Source organism: Gekko japonicus, unplaced genomic scaffold, assembly GCF_001447785.1.
Source record: "Gekko japonicus isolate JY-2015 unplaced genomic scaffold, Gekko_japonicus_V1.1 scaffold1162, whole genome shotgun sequence".
Taxonomy (NCBI): domain Eukaryota; kingdom Metazoa; phylum Chordata; class Lepidosauria; order Squamata; family Gekkonidae; genus Gekko; species Gekko japonicus.
In genome coordinates this window covers 227578-248995 of record NW_015172038.1, presented here as the reverse complement: position 1 = coordinate 248995, position 21418 = coordinate 227578, and the positions used below count along the sequence as shown (strand labels likewise).

The 21418-nt window shown below is 46.8% G+C and overlaps 1 protein-coding gene across 1 annotated transcript in view; it reads right to left on the bottom strand.

The window, feature by feature from the left end:
- Positions 1 to 1695: 1695 nt before the first annotated feature.
- Positions 1696 to 21418, bottom strand: part of NOP14 (NOP14 nucleolar protein) — a 55011-nt gene continuing 35288 nt past the window's right edge. Inside the window, exons 11-20 of the mRNA XM_015420648.1 lie at positions 17477 to 17612; positions 16333 to 16434; positions 15007 to 15160; positions 14175 to 14334; positions 12647 to 12794; positions 11796 to 11869; positions 10511 to 10538; positions 4735 to 4754; positions 3089 to 3244; positions 1696 to 1930 (exon numbers count right to left, since the gene is read on the bottom strand). Coding sequence (XP_015276134.1) covers positions 1837 to 1930; positions 3089 to 3244; positions 4735 to 4754; positions 10511 to 10538; positions 11796 to 11869; positions 12647 to 12794; positions 14175 to 14334; positions 15007 to 15160; positions 16333 to 16434; positions 17477 to 17612 — 1072 coding nt within the window. The 3' untranslated portion in view covers positions 1696 to 1836. The remainder of the gene's footprint in view (positions 1931 to 3088; positions 3245 to 4734; positions 4755 to 10510; positions 10539 to 11795; positions 11870 to 12646; positions 12795 to 14174; positions 14335 to 15006; positions 15161 to 16332; positions 16435 to 17476; positions 17613 to 21418) is intronic.

Genomic DNA, 21418 nt, shown 5'->3' with positions numbered 1-21418 from the left:
GATTAGGAGCCCTGTATTTGATGTAAGTTCACTTAACAAGATAGCTGTGAGACCTTACATCAAATATTTAGATATCAGCAATCATAGAAGAATTTTTACCCTATTAAGATACAACGCCTTACCCTCAGCCATAATGGAGGCCAGATTTACTAGATCATTGAGGAAAAGTTGTATATGTGGGATGGGATCTGATGAAACATTGGAACATGTAATTTTCGATTGTCTTATATATCATAATATCAGGGAAGTTTTGATCAAGCCTATAGTTAACTCCTTTCCAGGTCGTAATAGAAGGATACTTTTGTCAATTATGCTGGCAGGAGATAATCAAAAGCTGACTAGGATGGTTGCCAAATTTGGTTGGTTGGCATACCAAACTAGGAAAGAGATAAAGGACAGATAGGCCTAAACCTAATTTTTGATCACAATTCTGATTTTATTATTTCTGTATTTTAAAGTTTTTAGATCCTATTTATAATTTTAGATGCCGATATATTTTATAATTTTACTGCTCCTGTAACTGTATTTCCATGTCTTTTATTATACTGGTCTATGACCATAATAAACTTGATGATGATGAGTAAAACAGGAACTGGTGGTGGTGGGAAGTGCCATGAAGTCACAGCTCACACTGACATATATATGAAAAATTGTTAAAATGTTGTTTGAGAACCTGTATTTATTTGTTATGTTCTGAATTAAAATCTAATAAAATATTATGGTTTAAAAAAAATGAAGTCACAGCTAACCTATGGTGACCAGTGTTCCCTCTAAGCTGAGTCAGTGTGAGCTAGCTCACAGTATTTTAGCCTCCGGCTCACACATTTTTGCCTTAGCTCAGGAAGGAGGGCTCCAGAGCAAACTGATTTATACAGGAGCCAAATCGCTTGCTCACAACTTTAATGCCAGTAGCTCACAAGGTAGAATTTTTGTTCACAAGACTCCATAGCTTAGAGGGAACATTGCTCGGGACTCAGACCTCGTCTTGAGGACGACAGACTTCGTGCCACTGTCCGTCCCCCCAAAGATGCGCCCCAGGAAAGCAGAAAGGGGTTCCACGGGGAGTGAAAGGAAGCCGCCGTCTTCCAAGCGCCGCGGGACTCAGGAGGCGTTTCCTGGTCATCCTCGTTTGCCTGTTGCCAGAGGGGAAAGTGATCCTCATCCTCTCCGACAGGAGGGATTACTCTCTTAATCGGATATTGTTTTAAATTGAACTCTCTTTGTAACACCTCCCTGCATTTGGAGTGTAAAGACTTCAGTGCCAAAGCTTATTTTTAAAGTACCACTAGACTCCCCTGTCATTTTTGTCTGCTAGGGACCAACACAGACATCCATTTGGAAAAATCATCACGGAAGACACGGATTAAAATGTGCAAAACACTCCAGTGGCAACCAATGTTCCCTCTAAACTGTGGAGTCTTGTGAGCAAAAATTCTACTTTATGAGCTACTGGCACTAAAGTTGTGAGCAAGTGATTTGGCTACCGCATAAATTAAGTTTGCTCTGGAGCCATCTTTCCTGGGCTAAGAAAAAGATGAGTGAGCCGGAGGCTAAAAAACTGTTAGTTAGCTCACACTTACTCAGCTTAGAGGGAACACTGGTGGCAACATTCCTTCACTCAATTGCTGTTCGTTTAATTAAAAAATACACACCAAGTATCAACAGGTTTTATTTCATATGTAATTTATTCCATAGTGTCCAGTTTGTATTTACTTCCTTAGTATGGCTGCATTCATGTTTAAAATCAATGCAAAGTTATCGCATTACTGCTGGCCAACTCAGATGACAAATATAAATATCCCCATTTCCCTTCTGTACAACATAACCAGCACAAGTTTAGAACTTCTTTTTCTTCATCGCCTTCCAATTTCCCTCTTGCTCGGCAAGACTGCCAAAGAGTTGTTTCACTTTTCTTTTTCTTTCAGAATCCCTGAAAATAAATACAAACAGAAATGAAAGCTTTGATTTGAAACACTGCGATGTTTTTAAGCTAAGCTGGATCCTCATTCAGCACCTGGACTCTGAATATCCATGGGCACTCCCCCGCTCCATTTCCGATCTGAGACAGTTCATACATTCAATACATAATGTACACAGTCCCTCCAAAAATAATAAATAATCCCAACAGGGACCATCAAACTCTATAACAGGTTGAGTAAACCTCTTAGGAACCAAGATGAATTCAAAATACATGGGAATGGCATTTTTCCAGCTACCACCTGAAAATGATGGTGAAAGAGTTTTTCCTTCTCATATGAAACCCCCCCCACACACACCTGCCCTATCTTGGCCTTCAAAACATTCTTAGGCATTAATACCATACTGCAGATTAAATGCCAGTGGATGGGGTCTACTGTAGGAGTCCCCCAATGTGGCTTCCGATACCCCTTTCCTCTGGTGTCCACCAAGTAAGTGGAGCCAACGGGGGCTTTTGCTCAGCGGGGCTTCTCATTTGCCATCGGGGACCTGACTGGGCTGTGCAAATTTTTAAAAAGCACCTTCAGTGGCATTTGCCACCACAGCACAAGGATCTTCACTGTGTGACTGAAGGTGAATATGCAAAAACATATTTCTAAAAGGCAGCCTGTTAAACAGAACGTCTGCTTGAAATTGTGGAAGAGCAACCATCAGAGTCCTATATGACCTCCCTGACAGTTTGGGTTTGGCTTTGCTTCCTGTGCCAGCCATTCTGTGGTCACGTCAGCATCCCAAAGGTGCCCACCTGCTCCAGGAGGTTGGGGACCTGGCCCAGTGGGCACTCCCACCTTGTCTAATGGAAGGTTCCTCAAACACCATGGCCGAAGTGCTCAGGGGGACAGTGATGGCTGAAAACACGAACTTCCTGAAGAAGCACACACTGGTTCATGCAACACAGAAGTTCAATGGAACCTCAATTTTTCCAGTTTGTGCCCACCCCTAATGCATAGTCATAGCTGAGATTTGGCTTCCTTTTATTCTGCCTGATGAGGTAAACATGAAACCTTGTATAGAATTGTGATACAAGGTTACCTGTATCTACTGTATCTACTGTGCTCTCTCTTAATTGTCTCAGGGAAACCAACCACAGCTAAAAGCAATCATGCATCACCTTTCCGTGATTTCTGCAAGCTGCATTCTGGCAAGGAACTGGTTATCTCTGCGAATCTCACGGACGGCTCCTTTCAGTTCACGTTTGTGCCTATGTATCAGTCGTTTTCTTTCCTGCTCTTTCTCATTGCTTCCTTGCTTCCTTCCAAATTCAAGGCTGAAATTACAAAGTACATAATCAACACACTTTTCTGCTAGACTTTGCTGGAACACGTTTTTACAATAGAACTTCAGTGCCTTCCAAATTCCGGAGACATCACGAGAGCTCAATGACAGAGCATCTGCTTTGCACACGGAAGGTCCCTAGGCTGAATCCCAAGGATTTTGTGGAACCTCCTATAAGAGGATCCAGCAGCAAGTAGAGATGCCAGCCTCCAGGCGGCACCCGGGGATCCTCCGCAATTACAGCGCCTCTTCAGACTACAGAGATCAGTTTCCCCTGGAGAAAACTGATTGCTTTGGAGGGGCTGTGTCAGGTCCAACTGACCTTGGGGTTCGCTTCAGTAGGGAAGTTTGCAGCTAGCCAGCAGACAGGAAACTCTCGGCACACAGCAAATACATTTTAAAAAAAGCTTGTTTCATTTAACTGAGTAAAAACATTCAAACACTCAGGATGTATGCAGTGCAGAAATCATCCGACCTATGAGCAGTTGGCAGAAAAACATTTGAATGCGAAGGTAAGTTAGCAATTCTTAAAAGGGAAGCTGCAACTTCTTACATGATAAGTCCTCATAGACAGTTCCGTAGTAAAGTCACCACAGAACAGAAACCAGTTGCATCTCCGGAGGCAGCTTATCAGCTCCACACCCCAGTATACTCTGGTACTTCCTGGAAAGTCAATCACCCTCTACTCCCCTGGGCTACTGCCACTCCCTTGAGATAACTGAGCTCTGCAGCTACCGGCAATTACCCCCACCAGTTACCTTCCTCCTCCAAGGATGGGTCCTGTCAAACTCATGGCCCCCTCCCAATCATCGGGGCTTAGCAAATTATAGGCTTGTTCAGCCCTCATCCCTTACAGGGGGGGGGGCCCCTCTGTGGCAATTGGACCCCCCACTGAGGTCCCTCCCAGGCTCTGCCCCCAAATCTCCAGGCGTTTCCCAGCCTGGAGCTGGTAACCCACCCCCCTCTTGGTGGCTGGGGGGGACGGGGGACCTGGCAATACTAGCAGTAGGTGATGCGAAAGATCTCCACCTGAAACCCTAGAGAGCTGTTATCAGGCAGAATTGACAATACTAATGCTGAAAGACCAATGGTCTGCCTGGAGCGGTGAAAATGTCTGGAAATTTTGAAGCCATTAAAAAAGAAATCCTGGTTATCTGGGGGAAAACAAGCGTTGGGAAGACCTGAAACAGATGCAATTCTTACTTTCCTGTCATTTCTTAAAATTCTTTAACATAAAAGATTTCTTATTTATAACTTATTTAGCATATAGATTCAGGTGGGTCGCCGTGTTGGTCTGAAGCAATAGAACAAAGCTTGAGTCTAGTGGCACCTTTAAGACCAACAAAGTTTAATTCTTATTATACCCAGAATTAAACTTTGTTGATCTTAAAGGTACCACTGGACTCAAAGCCCTCTCAAAAACCCTCTTCTCCTGCCCATTCCGGGAGACCTCCCAGTTTGTCCGAGAAGTCCCGGTGGAACTTGCGCAACAGTCTAGGGGCCTGAATATCCCCTACTTCCACCCATTCGAGGTCCTGGGGTCCAAAAATCAAGCCATTCCACCAAATAAAACAATTCCCCCCGTTAGCGTTTAGAGTCCAAGATCTTTGAAATTTCATAATGTTCCTCACCCTCGATCATGATAGGAGGGGGCACAGGTTGAAACGAAACACAGAATGAATATTTCTCAGGTTCTTACGAAGATCTAGGTCAACAGCCACATCATTGATCTGTTTCACCTTAAACGGACCAATGTACTTCCACCCTAGTTTCTGACTAGGCCGTAGGACTTTGATGTTCTTAGTAAACACATACACCGAATCTCCAGGCTGCAGAGCCCAACCCTCCACCCTCCTCTTGTCAGCCTGAGCCTTATAAGCCTCCTTGGCCACAGTTAAAGTCTTGCAAATGAGCGGCTACGAGTTCCGTAATTGTTGACACCATTGAGCCACATCCCCTGGCCCCAAGTCATTGGTCCCCTCCAAAAAAGGTACAGGGAGGCTGTCATATCCATACAACACTTTAAAAGGGGATAGTCCTGTAGAGGAATGACACGTGTCATTGTAACAGAACTCAGCCGGGGCAGATCTACCCAATCATCTTGTTGATAATTGGTGAAACAGCGGAGATATTGTTCCAATGTCTGGTTAACCCTTTCCGTCTGCCCATCAGTCTTGGGTTGGTAGGCACTGCTCATGGCCCGTTCGACCCCCATCAGTTTCATAAGCTCCCCCCAGAACCGGGAAACGAATTGGGGCCCCCATCGGATATCACCTTGGCCGGGAGCATATGCAAACGGACTACGTGTAGTAAAAATGCTTTGGCAAGGGCTTTTACCATGGGTAGGGATGTAAACGGAATAAAGTGTGCCTGCTTGGAGAATAAATCCACGACAACCCAAATGACCAACATAGTTTTGCTCAGGGGCAGGTCCGTAATAAAGTCCATGGAAATCACCTCCCATGGGCGACTCTGAGTCGGATGTGGTTGCAGCAATCCAGGAGGTTTCCCCAGCCGAGGTTTACTCATGGCACAAATTTGGCACGACTTTACAAACGAAGATAGATCCTTCCGCATGTGCGGCCACCAGAATTGTCGTTGCGTGAGCTGAAGGGACTTAACAAACCCGGGGTGGCCATTCAACTTCGAGCCGTGCACTGTGTGCAGTACTCCCCCCCCCAGGGAGAGTGGAACAAACAGTTTGTTTCCGCGGTACCAGCAGCCATTGGACCTGAGTTCAAAATTCCCTTCAGCCTCCACCACCCCCGTCGCCCTCTGAGAAGGCGGAGGCGAATTTACTCTGCCATGTCTTCCCACCCGCCTCAGCCGGTGGTGAGGGAAATGACCAACATAGCTCCCTCCAGCCAATGCCGCCAGGTAGCCAGCACGAGGCGGATCGGCCCCGCCTCTTTCTCCCACACTGACCAGTTACGCTCCGTTTCATTGAACTTTCTCAACACGTATGCTAATCCTCTCCCTCTTGGGAGGATTGCACCACCCCACGTCCAACGCGTCCAATTGAATGATATTTGTTTTTATTTTTATGCCGGTACCGGAGGGGTTGAGGATGGGCCTGCCAGGCTATGTGTAGTCACCGCCCTGCCCAGATGGGAGGGCGTGAACACCGAGTCCAAGATGACCTCCTGTTGGCTGTCGTGTTGTGGGAGGCGGGATAGGGCGTCAGCGAGGGAATTCACCGAACTGGGGAAATGGTGAAGTGTAAACTGGAACTTGGAAAAGAAATCGGCCCACCTGAGCTGTTTAGCGTTGAGGCTTCGTGGCATTTTTACATTTCCAAGTTCTTGTGATCAGTCCACACCTCAAAAGGAACCCGCACTCCCTCCAGCCAATGCCGCCAGGTAGCCAGCGCGAGGTAGATCGGCCCCGCCTCTTTCTCCCACACCGACCAGTTACGCTCCGTTTCATTGAACTTTCTCAACACGTGTGCTAAGGGATGTAGCAATCCATCCTCTCCCTCTTGGAGGATTGCGCGCACACACACACACCCCATGGCCACGTCCAACACGTCCAATTGAACGATAAATTTTTTATTTTCATTGGGGTGGGCAAGGACGGGCTCTGACGTGCTTTGAGGCGTTTGAATGCTTCCCGGTACTCTTTACTCAAGGCCAGGGTTGCCCCCGGGCCTTTCCCTTTTGTTTTTAATAAGTCAGTGAGAGGCAAACTGATCCGGGCATAGTTGGGCAGAAAATTTCTGTAAAAGTTCGAAAAACCGAGGAAGGATTATAATTGGCAGCAGATGCAGAGGGTTTCCCATCCCAGTACATCCGCACCTTCCCCGGGTCCATTTCCAGCCTCTTGTCGGATATTCGATATCCCAGGAAATAAATGTGTGACTTGTGAAACTCACACTTGGAGAGTTTCACAAACAGTTTGTGCTTGTGCAACCTGGTTAGAACCTCCCTCACCAATTTCACATGTGAAGGCAAGTCGGGGGAGTACAGCAAGATATCATCCAGGTAAACAATACCCCCCTTAAACAAATGGTCATGCAACACCTCGTTGATCAGGTTCATGAAGACCCCCAGAGCCCCCTGAGGACCGAAGGGCATTATGCAGTATTCAAACTGGCCCAGGGGCATGTTAAAGGCAGTCTTCTGCTCATCCCCCTCCCGTATGCGGACCCAGAAGTAGGCATCCCGGAGATCCAACTTCAAAAAGATCTTTCCTTTAGCCGCTTCAGCTAACACATTTTTGATCAGAGACAAGGGGTAGGCATTGGTCGATGACACCGCGTTTAACCCCCCGATAGTCAGTACACAACCTCAAGCCCCCATTCTTTTTTTTTCCAGACCAGAACTGGGGCCACAAATGGGGAGGAGGCCCGTCAGATGAAAGCCCTGGCTACATTCTTGTCGATAAACTTACGTAGTTCATCCTTCTCGACCGGGCCCATTGCATAAATGCGCCCCTTGGGCAGTTTGTGGCCCAGCAGTATTTCAATGCTGCAATCCGGGTGTCTATGGGGTGGGAGCTCATCCGCTTCCTCTTCTTCGAAAACCCTAGCCAAGTCCCGGTATTCGTGTGTGTGTGGGGGGATGGATAGCAGCTCGTCTTGGGCTAAGCAAACTCTAGGGTTTTCTACTATCGGCTGCAGAACCCACTGCAGGTTCCACCGGTGCAAGTTACACTGGGGAGAGATGAATTGCACCTTCCCTTCGTCCCACAGGATATACGGGTCATGTCCATGCAGCCAGGGGTCCCCTAAGACGAGCGGGAACCTGGCGGCTGGGGTGATCACAAACGACCTTTCTTCCCAGTGATCCCCTGGCCCGACCCGCAATGGGACAGTCTCAAACTCACAAGGTTCTTTCATGGTTGATCCATCCATTTGGGTGAAAATCAAGGGGTCTTGCAGCTTCACCACCCCCGCTTCCAATCCCCTTATTAATGATGGGTTAATGAGGTCCCTCCTGCACCCCGAGTCAATAAGGGATCTCACACGAATATGCGTGCCCAGAGTCGGGTTAATGAGAGTCACAGTCATGGAAAATAGAGGGGGGTAGCTGCTCACTGCTTTTGGCGCCTCCGGGATTGTGCCCTGCTGCTCCGCGCCTCTCACAGCAGGACCTGGCCCTTTCCCGCCGGTTCGTTGCCATCCTCCTCGCTGGACTCGTCCCCGAGTTCCTCCGGGGTTACCTGAAGCACCTTGGCGAATTTTGGTTTCCCCGTCGGCTTCTTTGTTGGGGTGGCAGGGTGCGTTCGCGGGCTCAGGTTGTTTCCCCCCCCCCGGCTCCCCCACAATTGGCAGCGAAATGGCCCCGTTCTCCACACTTTAGGCACAGCCCCTGTCTTATCTGTTGCTCTCGAGTAGACTCGACGGGGTGCACAGATTTCCATTTCTGCTGGGGAGGAGTAGGCTTACCCCCCGCTGTTGCGATGTCCAGGCGCAGGGTGTTCAGGCGAGTCTCCGCGCTCTCCGCCTCTTGCATCCACGCTGGCAAGGAGACTGGGTCTACAGCACGTAAAACCGTTTCTCGGATCTCAGGCTTCAGCCAAATTTTGGACTTTGGCCACGTGCAGCTTAAACTCCGAGGAGTATTCTCTCACCGACCGCTTCCTTTGCTTCAGGGTAAGAATATTCTCTTTGGGCCCAGCATTCTGGTCCTCAAACTGGGCACACAACGCCCACATGAAAGCATCCAAGTTCACCAGCTCCGGACCCCTCGCGCTGTGCAGCCCCACATACCAAGCCGCGGCCGGTCCCCGCAAGTGGGCAGTGACCACATCCACTCGGCTGCTGTCGTCCGGGAAGAGGTGGTCCGACCTTTCCACAAATTTCATCACTTGAACCACAAAATACGACAGTTCCTCTGGATCACCGTCGAACGTGGCTTTGATCAGGTCCTTCGGGTGGTGGTGCAGGAGACCTCTTGGGCTGCCTGGCCGGGCACATCTGCTGGCCGAGGTGGTAGTGGGGGAGCCGGTTGCGCAGGGGGAATCACCAGCGCCGCCGGTTGGGCATCCTGCTCAGCCCTTATGGCTTGGATCACCAACTGAGGGATCGCCTAGATGACTTCCTCCATCTCCCATTGTAGCTGGCGCCTCTCCCAGTCCGCCACCTCCAACCGATGGGCTACTTCCTCGTCCGGGGACACGCGGCCACTCCTCGCCTTGGATCGCTCCGTCACCCAAGTTCCAGATGGTGGCTCCAGAGGTCCCCCAAATGAGGGGAAACCTCTGGCGGATGTAAAACCCAGGTCGAACCGGCAGTCTCTCCGGGGCCCCTGCGTGAGCATATATGTCTCTGCTGTGGACTCCGGGTTAAACTGGCTCCACCAGGAGCTCGGCCGATACCCCGGTCTGGGCGGATGTCTCGGATCGGAGGGATCAGGAACAGATGGGTCGACGTCGTCTTCGGTACGGTTCCCGTGCCCTTAATAGGTACTGTCACCGGCGGTGTGGTTGTTACTGCTAGTCATCTGGGTAGCGGGAATTTCAGTTCCCATTGAGGGGATTGGGCTCCCCTCCTCCGAGGGAACAAGTTTCTCCTCTTCGTCGCTCATCTCGGGTAGAGAGAGTCTCGTAGATAGAGAATGAGGATTCTTAACAGAATGTCAGGTTCCACAGCCAACAACTGAGTACACGCTTGTCAGAAAGTATACTTTATAGCAGAGCTATAGATGCAGTAACATGGTCACTGTTAAGAATGGCGACGTTTCTACAAGCACAATGGGATATAGGGTATTCGTATGCACACACACCCATCCATAGGCCAATTGGCCTGACTCCCGCATGCGGGAGAAGGGGCCCCAGACCGTTAGAGCCGAAGCTGGGAATCGAATGTGATCCCACGGTTACATGATGCCCAGACACCACACCGGCAGTCTCCAAGGTCATTGATAATAAAGCACTACAGAAGCACAGAAGGAATGCAGCAACGGCTGGTACACAGGTCAAGCAAATGAACCTACCCCACAAACATCATGGCAGCATAGCTGACACTGTTTTATTTAGCATATAAAATGGTACTACTTATATTTAGGGACTCTCTCTGTTCTACACAAAAATTGCAAACATATCCAAGACTTGAGAGAGTTACATGTTACACGTTGCTGCACTTTATGCTACTGTGGCATATTTATCTCTCATTTTCACTAACTGATTGGTGGGAGCAAAAGTTGAAGGCAGAAAACAAATTTTCTAGTAAGCAACAGGAAGTGTATTATTTCATCAGTCACAACAGGCAGGGCACCCAACACGTTTGGACATTAATTTAAACTTTTGTTACATTTACAAAACTGAACTCTAATGGTATACTATCACTGAACACATTATAGCATATTAGTTGTTGCCAAAATTATTTACCTATAAACAAAACCTGCTAGAAATTGCTCTATATAGCTATGAGTTTTTTCCAGTGCTCCCCCAAACTTCCCAATTTTTCTATTGGAAAAATAGAGACTTTTTCTTTCTGTACATTTGGAACGAGTGAAATGTTCTGGAAGATAAGATTTTCCTCATTCAAAAAGAATGGTGGACCTCCTGATAATGCCTGGATTTTGGCCACTGGAAAAATGAAAAATTCCTCAGACTTTCCATGCTATACCTTTTGAGTGTGAAAACCCTTGCTTTAAGAAGCATCTCACTCATTCTAAAAAAAAGAAAAGAAAATATTTCACAGGTATTCAAATGTTACAGCTGCATGCAGAATGGGCCCATCCATCCTGTAAATAGAATGTCAGAATCTGCCCTTAATTCTGTATGTACAAAATGGTTTTACAAGCTCGCCGGGATAAAGAAGAAGAAGAGATTGGATTTATACCCCGCCCTTCACTTGGAGTCTCAGAGCGGCTTACAAACTCCTTTTCCTTCCCCTCCCCACAACAGACTCCCTGTGAGGTGGGCGGGGCTGAGAGAACTCAGACAGAGACTGCTCTTTCAGGAACACCTGTGCCAGAGCTTGTGACTGACCCAAGGTCACATCAGCAGGTGCAAGTGGAGGAGTGGGGAATCAAACCCGGTTCTCCCAGATTAGAGTCTGCACACTTAACCACTACACCAAACTGGCTCTCAATGATTAGAGGCAGTGATCTATACTGCTGTGTGCAGCTCATGGCAAGTAGGATCCTATTTATGCAATTCCTGTACCACTGAATGTGTCACGTGAATACTCAAGCTATGCTTCGGTTCTTTCTGGTGGCTCCAGACTTCTAAGACCCTAATGCATTTGGTTTACTGAATGTCTCATTTTCTTGACTGTGCTGACTCAGGATGTGTCACCCACCTTGAGTCCCTGTGAGAAAGGAGGACTATAAACAACATAATAAAAATATCTTACCCATTTTTCCTTACAATTTGATGTAGCTGACACAACCTTGGCACCATGCACGAAAAAAGATCAATTCAACTTTTGTTCTTAAATTAGTGATTCGTGTCTACAGGGTTTTATTCAAGACTACATTTTTATTTACTGCAGTTATACCCCCTATTCAAGACTACATTTTTATTTACTGCAGTTATACCCCACTTGTAGCTCCAATGTGGACCCAAAGCAGCTTCCAACTTTCTCACCCCCGGGCCTCTTTTCGCACACTAGTGGATGATAAGGTGGTCCTTGGGTCTCCAGCTGCGATAGAATGCTGTTGTGGAACTCCTTAAAATAAAAGGCAAAACGTTAGCCCAGCAAAAACCAAGAAAGCTACAATGCTTCAAGTGTACTGTGCAATTAAAATACCCAACTGGACATCTGGACCTGTTTCAAACTCCACACCTGGATAGCTTATAAACAGCAAGCAGGCAGTCAATACAAGTACTTGGAGAGGAGTAATCAAAGGCCACAGGCGAGGTAAGCTCAACCACCTGCCCTTAAGAGGCTCCAAGCCAGCTGATCCATCTTTCCACAATGGTACTTTTTGCTACAATTAGCAAATAGGCTTAAAAAGTATCGTTTTGGAGACTCACTACAAAGTATTTTCTTGGGTTTACATTTCTGTGGCATTGCACAGAGGTCCAGAGCACACAGAACTGTTTCTAGCCACCTGTTCCACAATCCAATCCATTTAATGCCCATGGATTTTCACACCATGTTTTGCAAGACTTCAGCTGGAATCTCAACTAGAATTTTAGGCAAAGAATTTGTCCTCTGAATCCTGCGTCCTCCTGTCTTTTTAAAGAGAAATCTGCTTTAAAGACTGAGAGAAACTGTGACTAGGCCCACAAATGCTCATGCTTTCAGCCCCTAGAAGCCCATATGGGGCCCTAGAAAAGAAGCTCAGTATGAGTGCATGCATCACCCCTCCTCCCCACAAGCTGTCTGAGAGGGAGGAATGTGAGGCTCTGGAAAAGAAGAAGACGCCAGACCAGTTAAAGCAGCCAAATTCTCTTTAGAGACGCAGACTTCTTTTTGCCATAACTGGCAGCTCTCCCTTACCTGTAACTGTGCAGGGTACGCACTCACTGGCACATGCTGACTGAGCAGTAGTTGGATGGGCTTCATTACTTCCTGGAAGGATGGGAGCGATCCATACAGAACAGCACATCTTTTAACAAGATTCAGGCACATGTCTATGCAGGACAGCCTGCAAAACAGCCCCGTCAGAAGTTGAAGCACAAACTGCAATCTCCCGAGTGAAGCTGTAGAACTGCAGGGCGAATGGATCTGGTCCCCAGGGAGTCCCTGCCCCAATATGCTGTGACTGGATGTGCCCTGAAGACACAGGGCCTCGCTGTGGCAGTGGCAGCAGTGGCAACGCATGCAAGAGACAAATGTCCCTCACCACCAGCAGCCAGAGGGACAAGGTTGCGCCCGCGCACAGGACCCGCCTGTACCTTCCCAGCCAGCTTCCCAATTATTTCAGAATCTCAGTGAGGGAATCCTTCCACTCAGCTGCTGCCTGATCACATACCCCGGGGTCCCCAACATTCTTGAGCCTGTGGGTGCATCTGGAATACTGCCAAAGTAGGGTGGATGCAGCAAAAAAATGGCTGCCACAGGAGGTGGGACCAGCGAACAAATTATTGAAGCTGCTAAACTTCAATAACACAGGGCAGCTCCTTGTGCCGTGGTGGCAGCTGCTGCCAAAGCTACATTTTAAAAAAATCAGCACAGCCAATCAAATCGCCAGCAATTGATCAGGAGCCTCACTGGAGAGCTACATGCAGCGTTCCCTCTAAGCTGAGTTAGTGTGAGCTAGCTCACAGTTTTTTAGCCTCTGGCTCACACATTTTTGTCTTAGGTCAGGAAGGATGGCTCCAAAGTGAACTGATTTATGCAGTAGCCAAATTGCTCACTCACAACTTTAATGCCAGTTGCTCACAGAGTTGAATTTTGGCTCACAAGACTCCACCGCTTAGAGGGAGCTTAGCCTACATGGCCCAGCCCACTGACGAAAAACACTTGGCGGGGGCACTAGCAAAGTGTCAGTGGGCACCCTGGCACCCGGGGGAACCATGCTGGGGGACCCCTGCTATGCCCAATACAACCCTGTGGCAAACATATGTTCAAGGAGGAAGAACAGGACACAGCACCTTTCTGCAGGAGCAATGGCAATACAAGAGATTATCTGTTTACATGAGTGGTTCCTGTATCGGTATCAAGTTTGCTGCATGACAGAATCCAAAGCACATTTGCGCACTGTGTGCTCGCGTGGACTGCTGCTGACAGAGAAGGTTCTCCAGATGGAAATAATGAGGGCCTTCCAGCGTAAAAATGGTTTACTTTAAATGGTCTGACTCTTCAGAATGTCTAACACAGTCAAACACAGATTAAAGGGCTCCCAGCATTGTCAATGGCCTGTGAAGCCGACAAGGACAAGGACAAGGATAAGGCATATATGATGGTCTACAAATCAAATCTCCCATTGTTTTTGACCCAATGGAAATGATCTGACACATCCCAAACACATCTCCAAAGTGGTCTGAGCAAGTGACTGACATCAGTTGCTACTTCTTATTCCTACCTGAGATGATTCACTTCTGTTCTGCTATTTTCTTTTGATCCAATTACTGTACGGAGTGGAAGATTTTGCTTTTGCCAGGTCTTTGTGTCTGCTGTCTCACTGATCACAAGGAGGCTGCAGTTTTTATCTAGTGACCTAAAAGGATGCATCAAAGACAGACCTAAAAGACAACGATGCACACAAATGATTAGTTTTCACTGTACAAATCCTGATGTCAAGAGGCACAGATTTAGAATCATCATCGCCAAGGGATGTGGAGGGGAAACCACTGGACAGCAACAAGGAAGAAGAGAACTCTCACACAGAACTGGGAATAAAGTGAGCCTGGGCACTCTGTACCTAGCCCAACATGAGGGGGAAAACCCCACTAAGTCATCTTTACCGTCTCACAACTGTGCAGTGATTCTGCATTGCTCTGGTATGGAAAACCATTTTTGATACCATTCAGTGCTGCATCCGTCCTTGTTTTTAGGTAGATTTACAATACAACTAAGCTGAAGCCCTTGAATTTAACAGATCAGTCAAATGGGACTGATTAAATTCATACACTTTAGATTATCAGGGAATGTAGACAATGCTTATGTGATGATCAGGATGGGAAGCAGCAGGCGCAAAATCTTCACATATTCCTCTCATTTGTCTCAACTTGTGTTTAGGAGAGTCACACCATAGTAGTTAACTTGGTCACTTTTCAAATGAGGAGGCAGGCAGAGACAGACAGACAGACACACACACACACGCACATATGGCCTAGGTATTTATTTCTGTTGCACTTAAGAATGGAATAGGAAAGCAGACACTCCTTTATGCTTACCAGCACTAACAACATTACCTTGGACTCCTCTGCTAGGCACAGCCGTGTGAAGAATTCTCAAGAGGAAGTTGACAAGTTCAGGGATGAATCTTTGAGACACAGATACATATTGCAGGAAGAGACAGCAAACAAACAATCCTTTAACAACGTCTTGCAGGGTTGTCACTGGACACTACAAAACAACCACTTAATTAATGAACAAAGAAAATGACAAATCAGCAATCTATGGTAATTAGCAAGTTTTCAGCAACCATTCAAAAGGTTTTACAAGCTTGCCGGGATTTGAACACACTTAAAACATTAAATTTTTACCCTCCCTAAATGGTGAGAAACATTCCATTAAAGTGCTTGAGAGTCCAGGAAAAGGTATTAAGAAGATACATAGACATTATAGCCATGGAAGCTGTTATTAAGAGCACCGAAGCCTTTGCTGAACAAGTCCATCACCACTGTAGGTAAAATGAGTAAATCTGAGTGCCTGCGAGAAGCTGCACAGAGCTTCCGAGAGAGGAAGCCCCAGGGTACCAGTCCCTGCATGCGTGTGAAGTAAATCAAAGGCAGTTTCACAGCTCCATGGTATGTGAAAGAAGGTGAAGCATCACATAACAGTCTTACATATCTTGTACATAAACAGTAAACAGTGTGCATATCTACGAGTTTGCTCTTTTCTCTTGGCAGGGAAATGAACAAGCTGAGAACAGTGAACATCCTTGGTAATGACCACAGCCTCTCAAAGACTCTGCAGAGATTTAGACCCTCAAAAAACTGCACGAGGCTTAGTCTGATACAGAATGAGCACACAAAGGGCCTGACACCCATCTGGACTCAGCACCTGTGTGTGCCCCTTTGCTCCAAAGCAGGCTGCTCCCTGCAGACTCCTCCTTGCTTCCATTCTAGAAGATGCTGATCACAGGCGTTCCCCCCCCCCAGTCCCACCCTTACAAGGACCCCAACAGTCCCAAGCACAAAACAATGGAGGGGCTTCCCCCTCTCTAATGAAGAATACTGGGAGAAAACTGGATGGATTTGATTATTTGGTTGCAAAAGCTCAGGGTAAATGACAACACCAGCACTCTGCAAAAATCCCCCTCTCCAATGACACTTCCCCAGACCCAGTCTGGCCTCCACAATCCAGGTGGAAGGTCTTGCAGGGTTTTGCTGAGACGTTCCAGCTCAGGAATTGCTGTGCCCTCCCAGACGAAGCAGAGCCCCTCTCATTCAGATGCTATAAAGTCGCTTGACCTGCTTTTAAGGCAGAATCTTAACTACAGTTTCAATAACGTTTTTAATTAGTTTATTGCAGAAAGTATCAATTCTGTGTCCTTAATAATACTGCTGACATACCTTTGTAAGGAGCTGGCTCATATAAACCATTGATGGTGTTACCACAGGATGCCAGTAATCAGAGGTTGGAAAAAGTATCGCAACGATTTTCAAATATATAAGCTGAAAGACACAGAGCCAGTTGTCAATCACCACAGCAATGTACATCCACTGGCTGCTTGAATAAGTTGTTTTCAGCTGGATGGCAAGGCCCCATTATCCCTGCAGCAAGAGAGCCCCGAGCCCCCCTTCCTGCAGCCCTGAGCCCAGCCTCCCCCCCCCCGGTAACATCGGCACACAGAACAGGGGCTGAGCTCAAGTTACATAGCTATTCCCATGCCCGCTCCTGCTTCCATATGTCATTAGGATGGCATGGGACACAACTGCACAGCAGGGGATTCTGAACTGGACCCAAGTCCATTTGAGATTACTGGATGCCCAAGAACATATGCAGTGTTAAGCCGCAGGGCTATTTCTGGGCAGGAACGCACAGGAACGGAGTTCCGGCTGGCTTCAGAGTTGGCCACGCCCACTACAGCCAAAACCTCTGCATGTGTAGCTACAGAGGGAAGGCCTGGAGACCAACCCCCGAGGTGGGCAGGCCGGGGGGGGGGGCTGGATCAGGGAGACATTTAAATGCCTCCCCGTGCCTTCCCCGGCCTGTCCAAGGGCCAGCTTGCCAAGGGAAGGCATGGGGTATGGCCTAATATGCTAATGAGCTGTGCTATCAGGGGTGTTGCTTATTATGCTAATGAGTTCCTGCTGTTGGGTGTGGTCTATTATGCTGGACTGTTCTGTGGATAGCCCATGTCATTCATGAAACCAAGGTGTCCTTCACCAGTAAGACCAGCCAACGTGGGCCTCTTTGGAGATAGAAAAGTTACTGTATTCAGATGAACAGAAGCAGGCCATGGGAGCATCATTAAAAGGAAACATCACATCAGCAGGGTCCTGTAACGGTACAGGCAGTTGTAGGGGGATGTAACTGCACAGCATCTAAATACGTCATCTAAATACAAATACATTCGTATTTTAAGGTGAACATGGCTTTCAGCTTTTTTGCCATCTGGTTTAGGATCAAAAATGATTCTCATTTCCAGCATATTGGTGCCTCTTTCAGAATAAAACAAGTGAATTTATTTTTCTCAATTTTCTGGTCATTTACCATGTCCAGCCCTGGAAATGGTGCACGGCCTCTCGTTTCTAGGATTTCTTCCATGTCATGAGCAGCATCTTGAAGGACAAGTTTCACATGATTACTCGCAGCTTCAGGGAACATTTGGCAAAGATCATACAAGACCCTGTTCACAAGAAACACATGACAGCATCGAATCACTCTATTTGCATTTAACTAAAAAAACAACCAAACAAAGCAATTTAACCAAATGTCCTGGATTACCCTATTAAATTTTGGCCTTTGTGACGCAATATAGTCTCTTTGGAAGACCCCAGCCAAGTACACGCTACTCAGAGCTCTGCACCAGCTCCATGAGAACAATGAATAGCTTTACTGCCAATAAATAAATGACAACTCTCTGAAGCTCAAAAAAATAATAATTGTTTTTTTTAAAAAAGTAACCAGATCTACTATTTAGCTGATGTAACTAAGGTCACTGTGGTCGGATTGGGTACATAACTAATTTACCGCCAAGCAGAAGAATTTAGCAACTTAATCTATCCAGCAATTACAACAGTCAGGCCGGCATTCTTGACAAACAATTCACAAGCCAGAAACTGATGCTGGGCAAAACGCTGGGCACCCCAGCCTGAAGTCTGTGAAAGTAAGTTTGACAGCAACCTAGAACTAGAGGTTACCTAGAGTGGTAGCACCACTGAATGTGTTCTTAAATGCATTTTATGATATCGCACCGCCATCATTATATGAACTGTTTAAATTGTTTATTATGGATTTTTACACTGAGATGTATATTGTTTTATTGGTTTTATGTAAGCCGCCCTGAGCCTGCCTTGGCGGGGAGAGCGGTGTAAAAGTTAAATAAATAAATAAAATAAATAGTGCAATACCTGGTGGAATCACGGAAGGGATCTCCAGGGTCATCTAGTCCAACCCCCTGCACAAGGCAGGAAATTCACAAATACCTCCCCCCCCATACCCCCAGTGGCCCCTGCTCCATGCCCAGAAGATGGCAAAAAACCCCTCCAGGATCCCTGGCCAAACTGGCCTGGAGAAAAATTGGTTCCTGGCCCCAAAGTGGCAATTAGCACTTCCCTGGGTGTGTAAGAAAGGGCCACGAGAACGAAGCACTGAGACAATCCTTCCTGGCCTCCTTCTCATGATCTGCCTAAGTTCACACAATCAGCATTGCTGTCAGATGGCCATCTAGCCTCTGTTTGAAAACCTCCAAAGGAGAGCCCACCACCTCCCGAGAAAGCCTGTTCCACTGAGGAACCACTCTGTCAGGAAGTTCTTCCTAATGTTTAGCTGAAAATCCATTGGTTGTGGTCCGACCTTCTGGGGCAACAAAAAACAACTCTGTACCATCCTCTATATGACAGCCCTTCAAGTACTTGAAAATGGTTATAAGAACATAAGAGACGCCAATGTTGGATCAGGCCAAAGGCCCATCCAGTCCAACACTCTGTATCACACAGTGGCCAGAAATACCAGGTGCCCTCAGGAGGTCCACCAATGGGGCCAGGACATTAGAAGCCCTCCCACTGTTGACACCCCCCCCCCAAGCACCAAGAAGACAGAGCATCACTTGCCCTAGAGTCCCTATCTATACCTTGTGGCTAATAGCCACTGATGGACCTCTGCTCCATATGCTTTAAATCCCTTTTGAAGCCGTCCATGCTTGTTATCGTTATCACCACTCAGTTGTCTCCTCTCCAGGCTAAACATTCCCAGCTCCTTCAACCTTTCCTCATAGGACTTGGTCTCCAGGCCCCTCACTGTCTTCGTTGCCCTCCTCTGGACACGTTCCAGCTTGTCTATATCATTCTTAAACTGTGGTGTCCAAAACTGAACACAATACTCTAGGTGAGGTCTAACCAGAGCACAGTAAAGCGGTACCATCACTTCATGCAATTTGAACACTATACTTCTGTTGATACAGCCCAAAATCGCATTTGCCTTTTTAGCTACAGCCGACTCATGTTCAGTGTATGATCTACTAAGACCCCTAGATCCTTTTCGCACAGACTACCGCCAAGAGAAGTCAGACCCAACCTATAATTATGCATTTGGTTTTTCCTACCTAAATGCAGAACTTTATATTTATCCCCACTGAAATTTATTAAATTTCTTTTAGCCCAGTTTTCCAGCCTGTCAGATCATCCTGTATCCTGACTCCGTCTTCTACCATATTTGCTACCCCTCTCAATTTAGTATCATCTGCAACTTTAATAAGCATTCCCTCTATCCCTTCATCCAAATCATTGATAAAGATGTTGAACAAAACAAGTTCCAGCACAGATCCTTGAGGCACTCCATTTGTCACTCCTCTCTTAAGAGGATGAGGAACCATTCACAAACACTCTTTGGGTGTGATCTGTCAATCAGTTACAGATCCACACAACAAACAAAGGATCCAAACCACATTTTACCAATTTATCAACAAGAATGTTATATGGAACCTTATCAAAAGCCTTACTGAAATCAAGATAAACTATGTCTACAGCATTCCCCTGATCCAGCAATGTAGTAACTTTCTAAAAAAAAAGAGATAAGGTTAGTCTGACATGAGTTGTTCTTGAGAAACCCATGGTGGCTCTTAGTAATCACAATGTCCTTTCTAAATGCTCTAGGACTGTCTGTTTGATGATTTGTTCTAAAACTGTCTCAGATATAGACGTCAAGTAGTCACCCGGATCCTCCTTTTCCCCCTTCTTGAAGATGGGGACAACATTTGCCCGCCTCCAATCTTCTGGCACCTCACCTGTTCTCCAAGAATTCTCAAAAATAGGCTCAGAAATTACATCCGCAAGTTCTTTTAGTACCCTTGGATGCAGTTCATCTGGCCCCGAGGCCTTAGTTTCATTTAAAGAAGCTAGGTGTTTATGTACTACCCCCTATGCTGATCTTAGGCTGCTTAGGGTGCCGGTAGGGCAGTCCCCATCCCCAGCATATGTGGCCATAGGTAGGGATAAGCAATTAACTGTAAGCCGCTCAGAGACCCCCTGGGGGTTCGAGCGGGGTAGAAAGTTGAAAGATAAATAAATAAATTCCCTTCCCTCATCATGTATTCTGATTCTGCCATGTTTCAACGCCGTTTCCCTCACAAGAGAAGACTAAGAAAAAGCAGGAATTTAGCAGTTCTGCCCTCTCTTCATCACCTGTTACAATTGCACTTTCCTGTCCCTGCAATGGGCCTACCATGTCCTTGCTCTTTTTCTTACTTTGAACATAACACAGGCAAGTTATGAGACAGTATGAACGCCACACTGTTTGATATAGATAGAATAAAGAAGCTCCCCGAAAGCCATCAGAGCTCTCCTTCCTCATCCTTCTTACAAAAAAAGGGAACAGAAAGCTTTTAAGTAGCATGCCTAATTAGAGAAGTGGGTCTGCCTTAAAGGACAGGCCATGACAAGCAAATTAGAAGGGAGTCAGGCAGCCAGCACAGCAGCGGAGAAGCCAGCCTAGGAAGCCCTCTCCATCAGGGATAATTTACTGAGAAAATATTTCTGGAAACAAATGGACAATCCCTGGAGAATGGGGCTTTAAAGCTACTTTGGGTGTGTGTGTGTGTATGTCTATATAGAGGGGGAGGGGGGAGAGAGAGAGGCAGGGAAGGGGCAGAATCAGAGGGAAGAGGTGTGAGGCTTTACAACTTTCATAACGTTCTAACATCAGGCTGAACTCTGTATGCCCTTCCTTTGGTTCTTTCAGACAGGGCATTTAGCCCACACCCTTTCACATACACATCTGTACTTTTATAGACAGCAACATGTGGGCTGGCTGACCGGACTGATGGAGGCACTTGAAGTTGTCAGGGCATTTCCCAAGGACCTAAAATCCCAGGCCTTGATATATGTCCAGGGTACCAGGAAAAAAATATATGACAATGGCACATTTGTACAACTTTTCAGAAACAGTTGACCATGCTTGGAAAACACAAGCCTCTTTTGCCAGGATTTGGTTAAA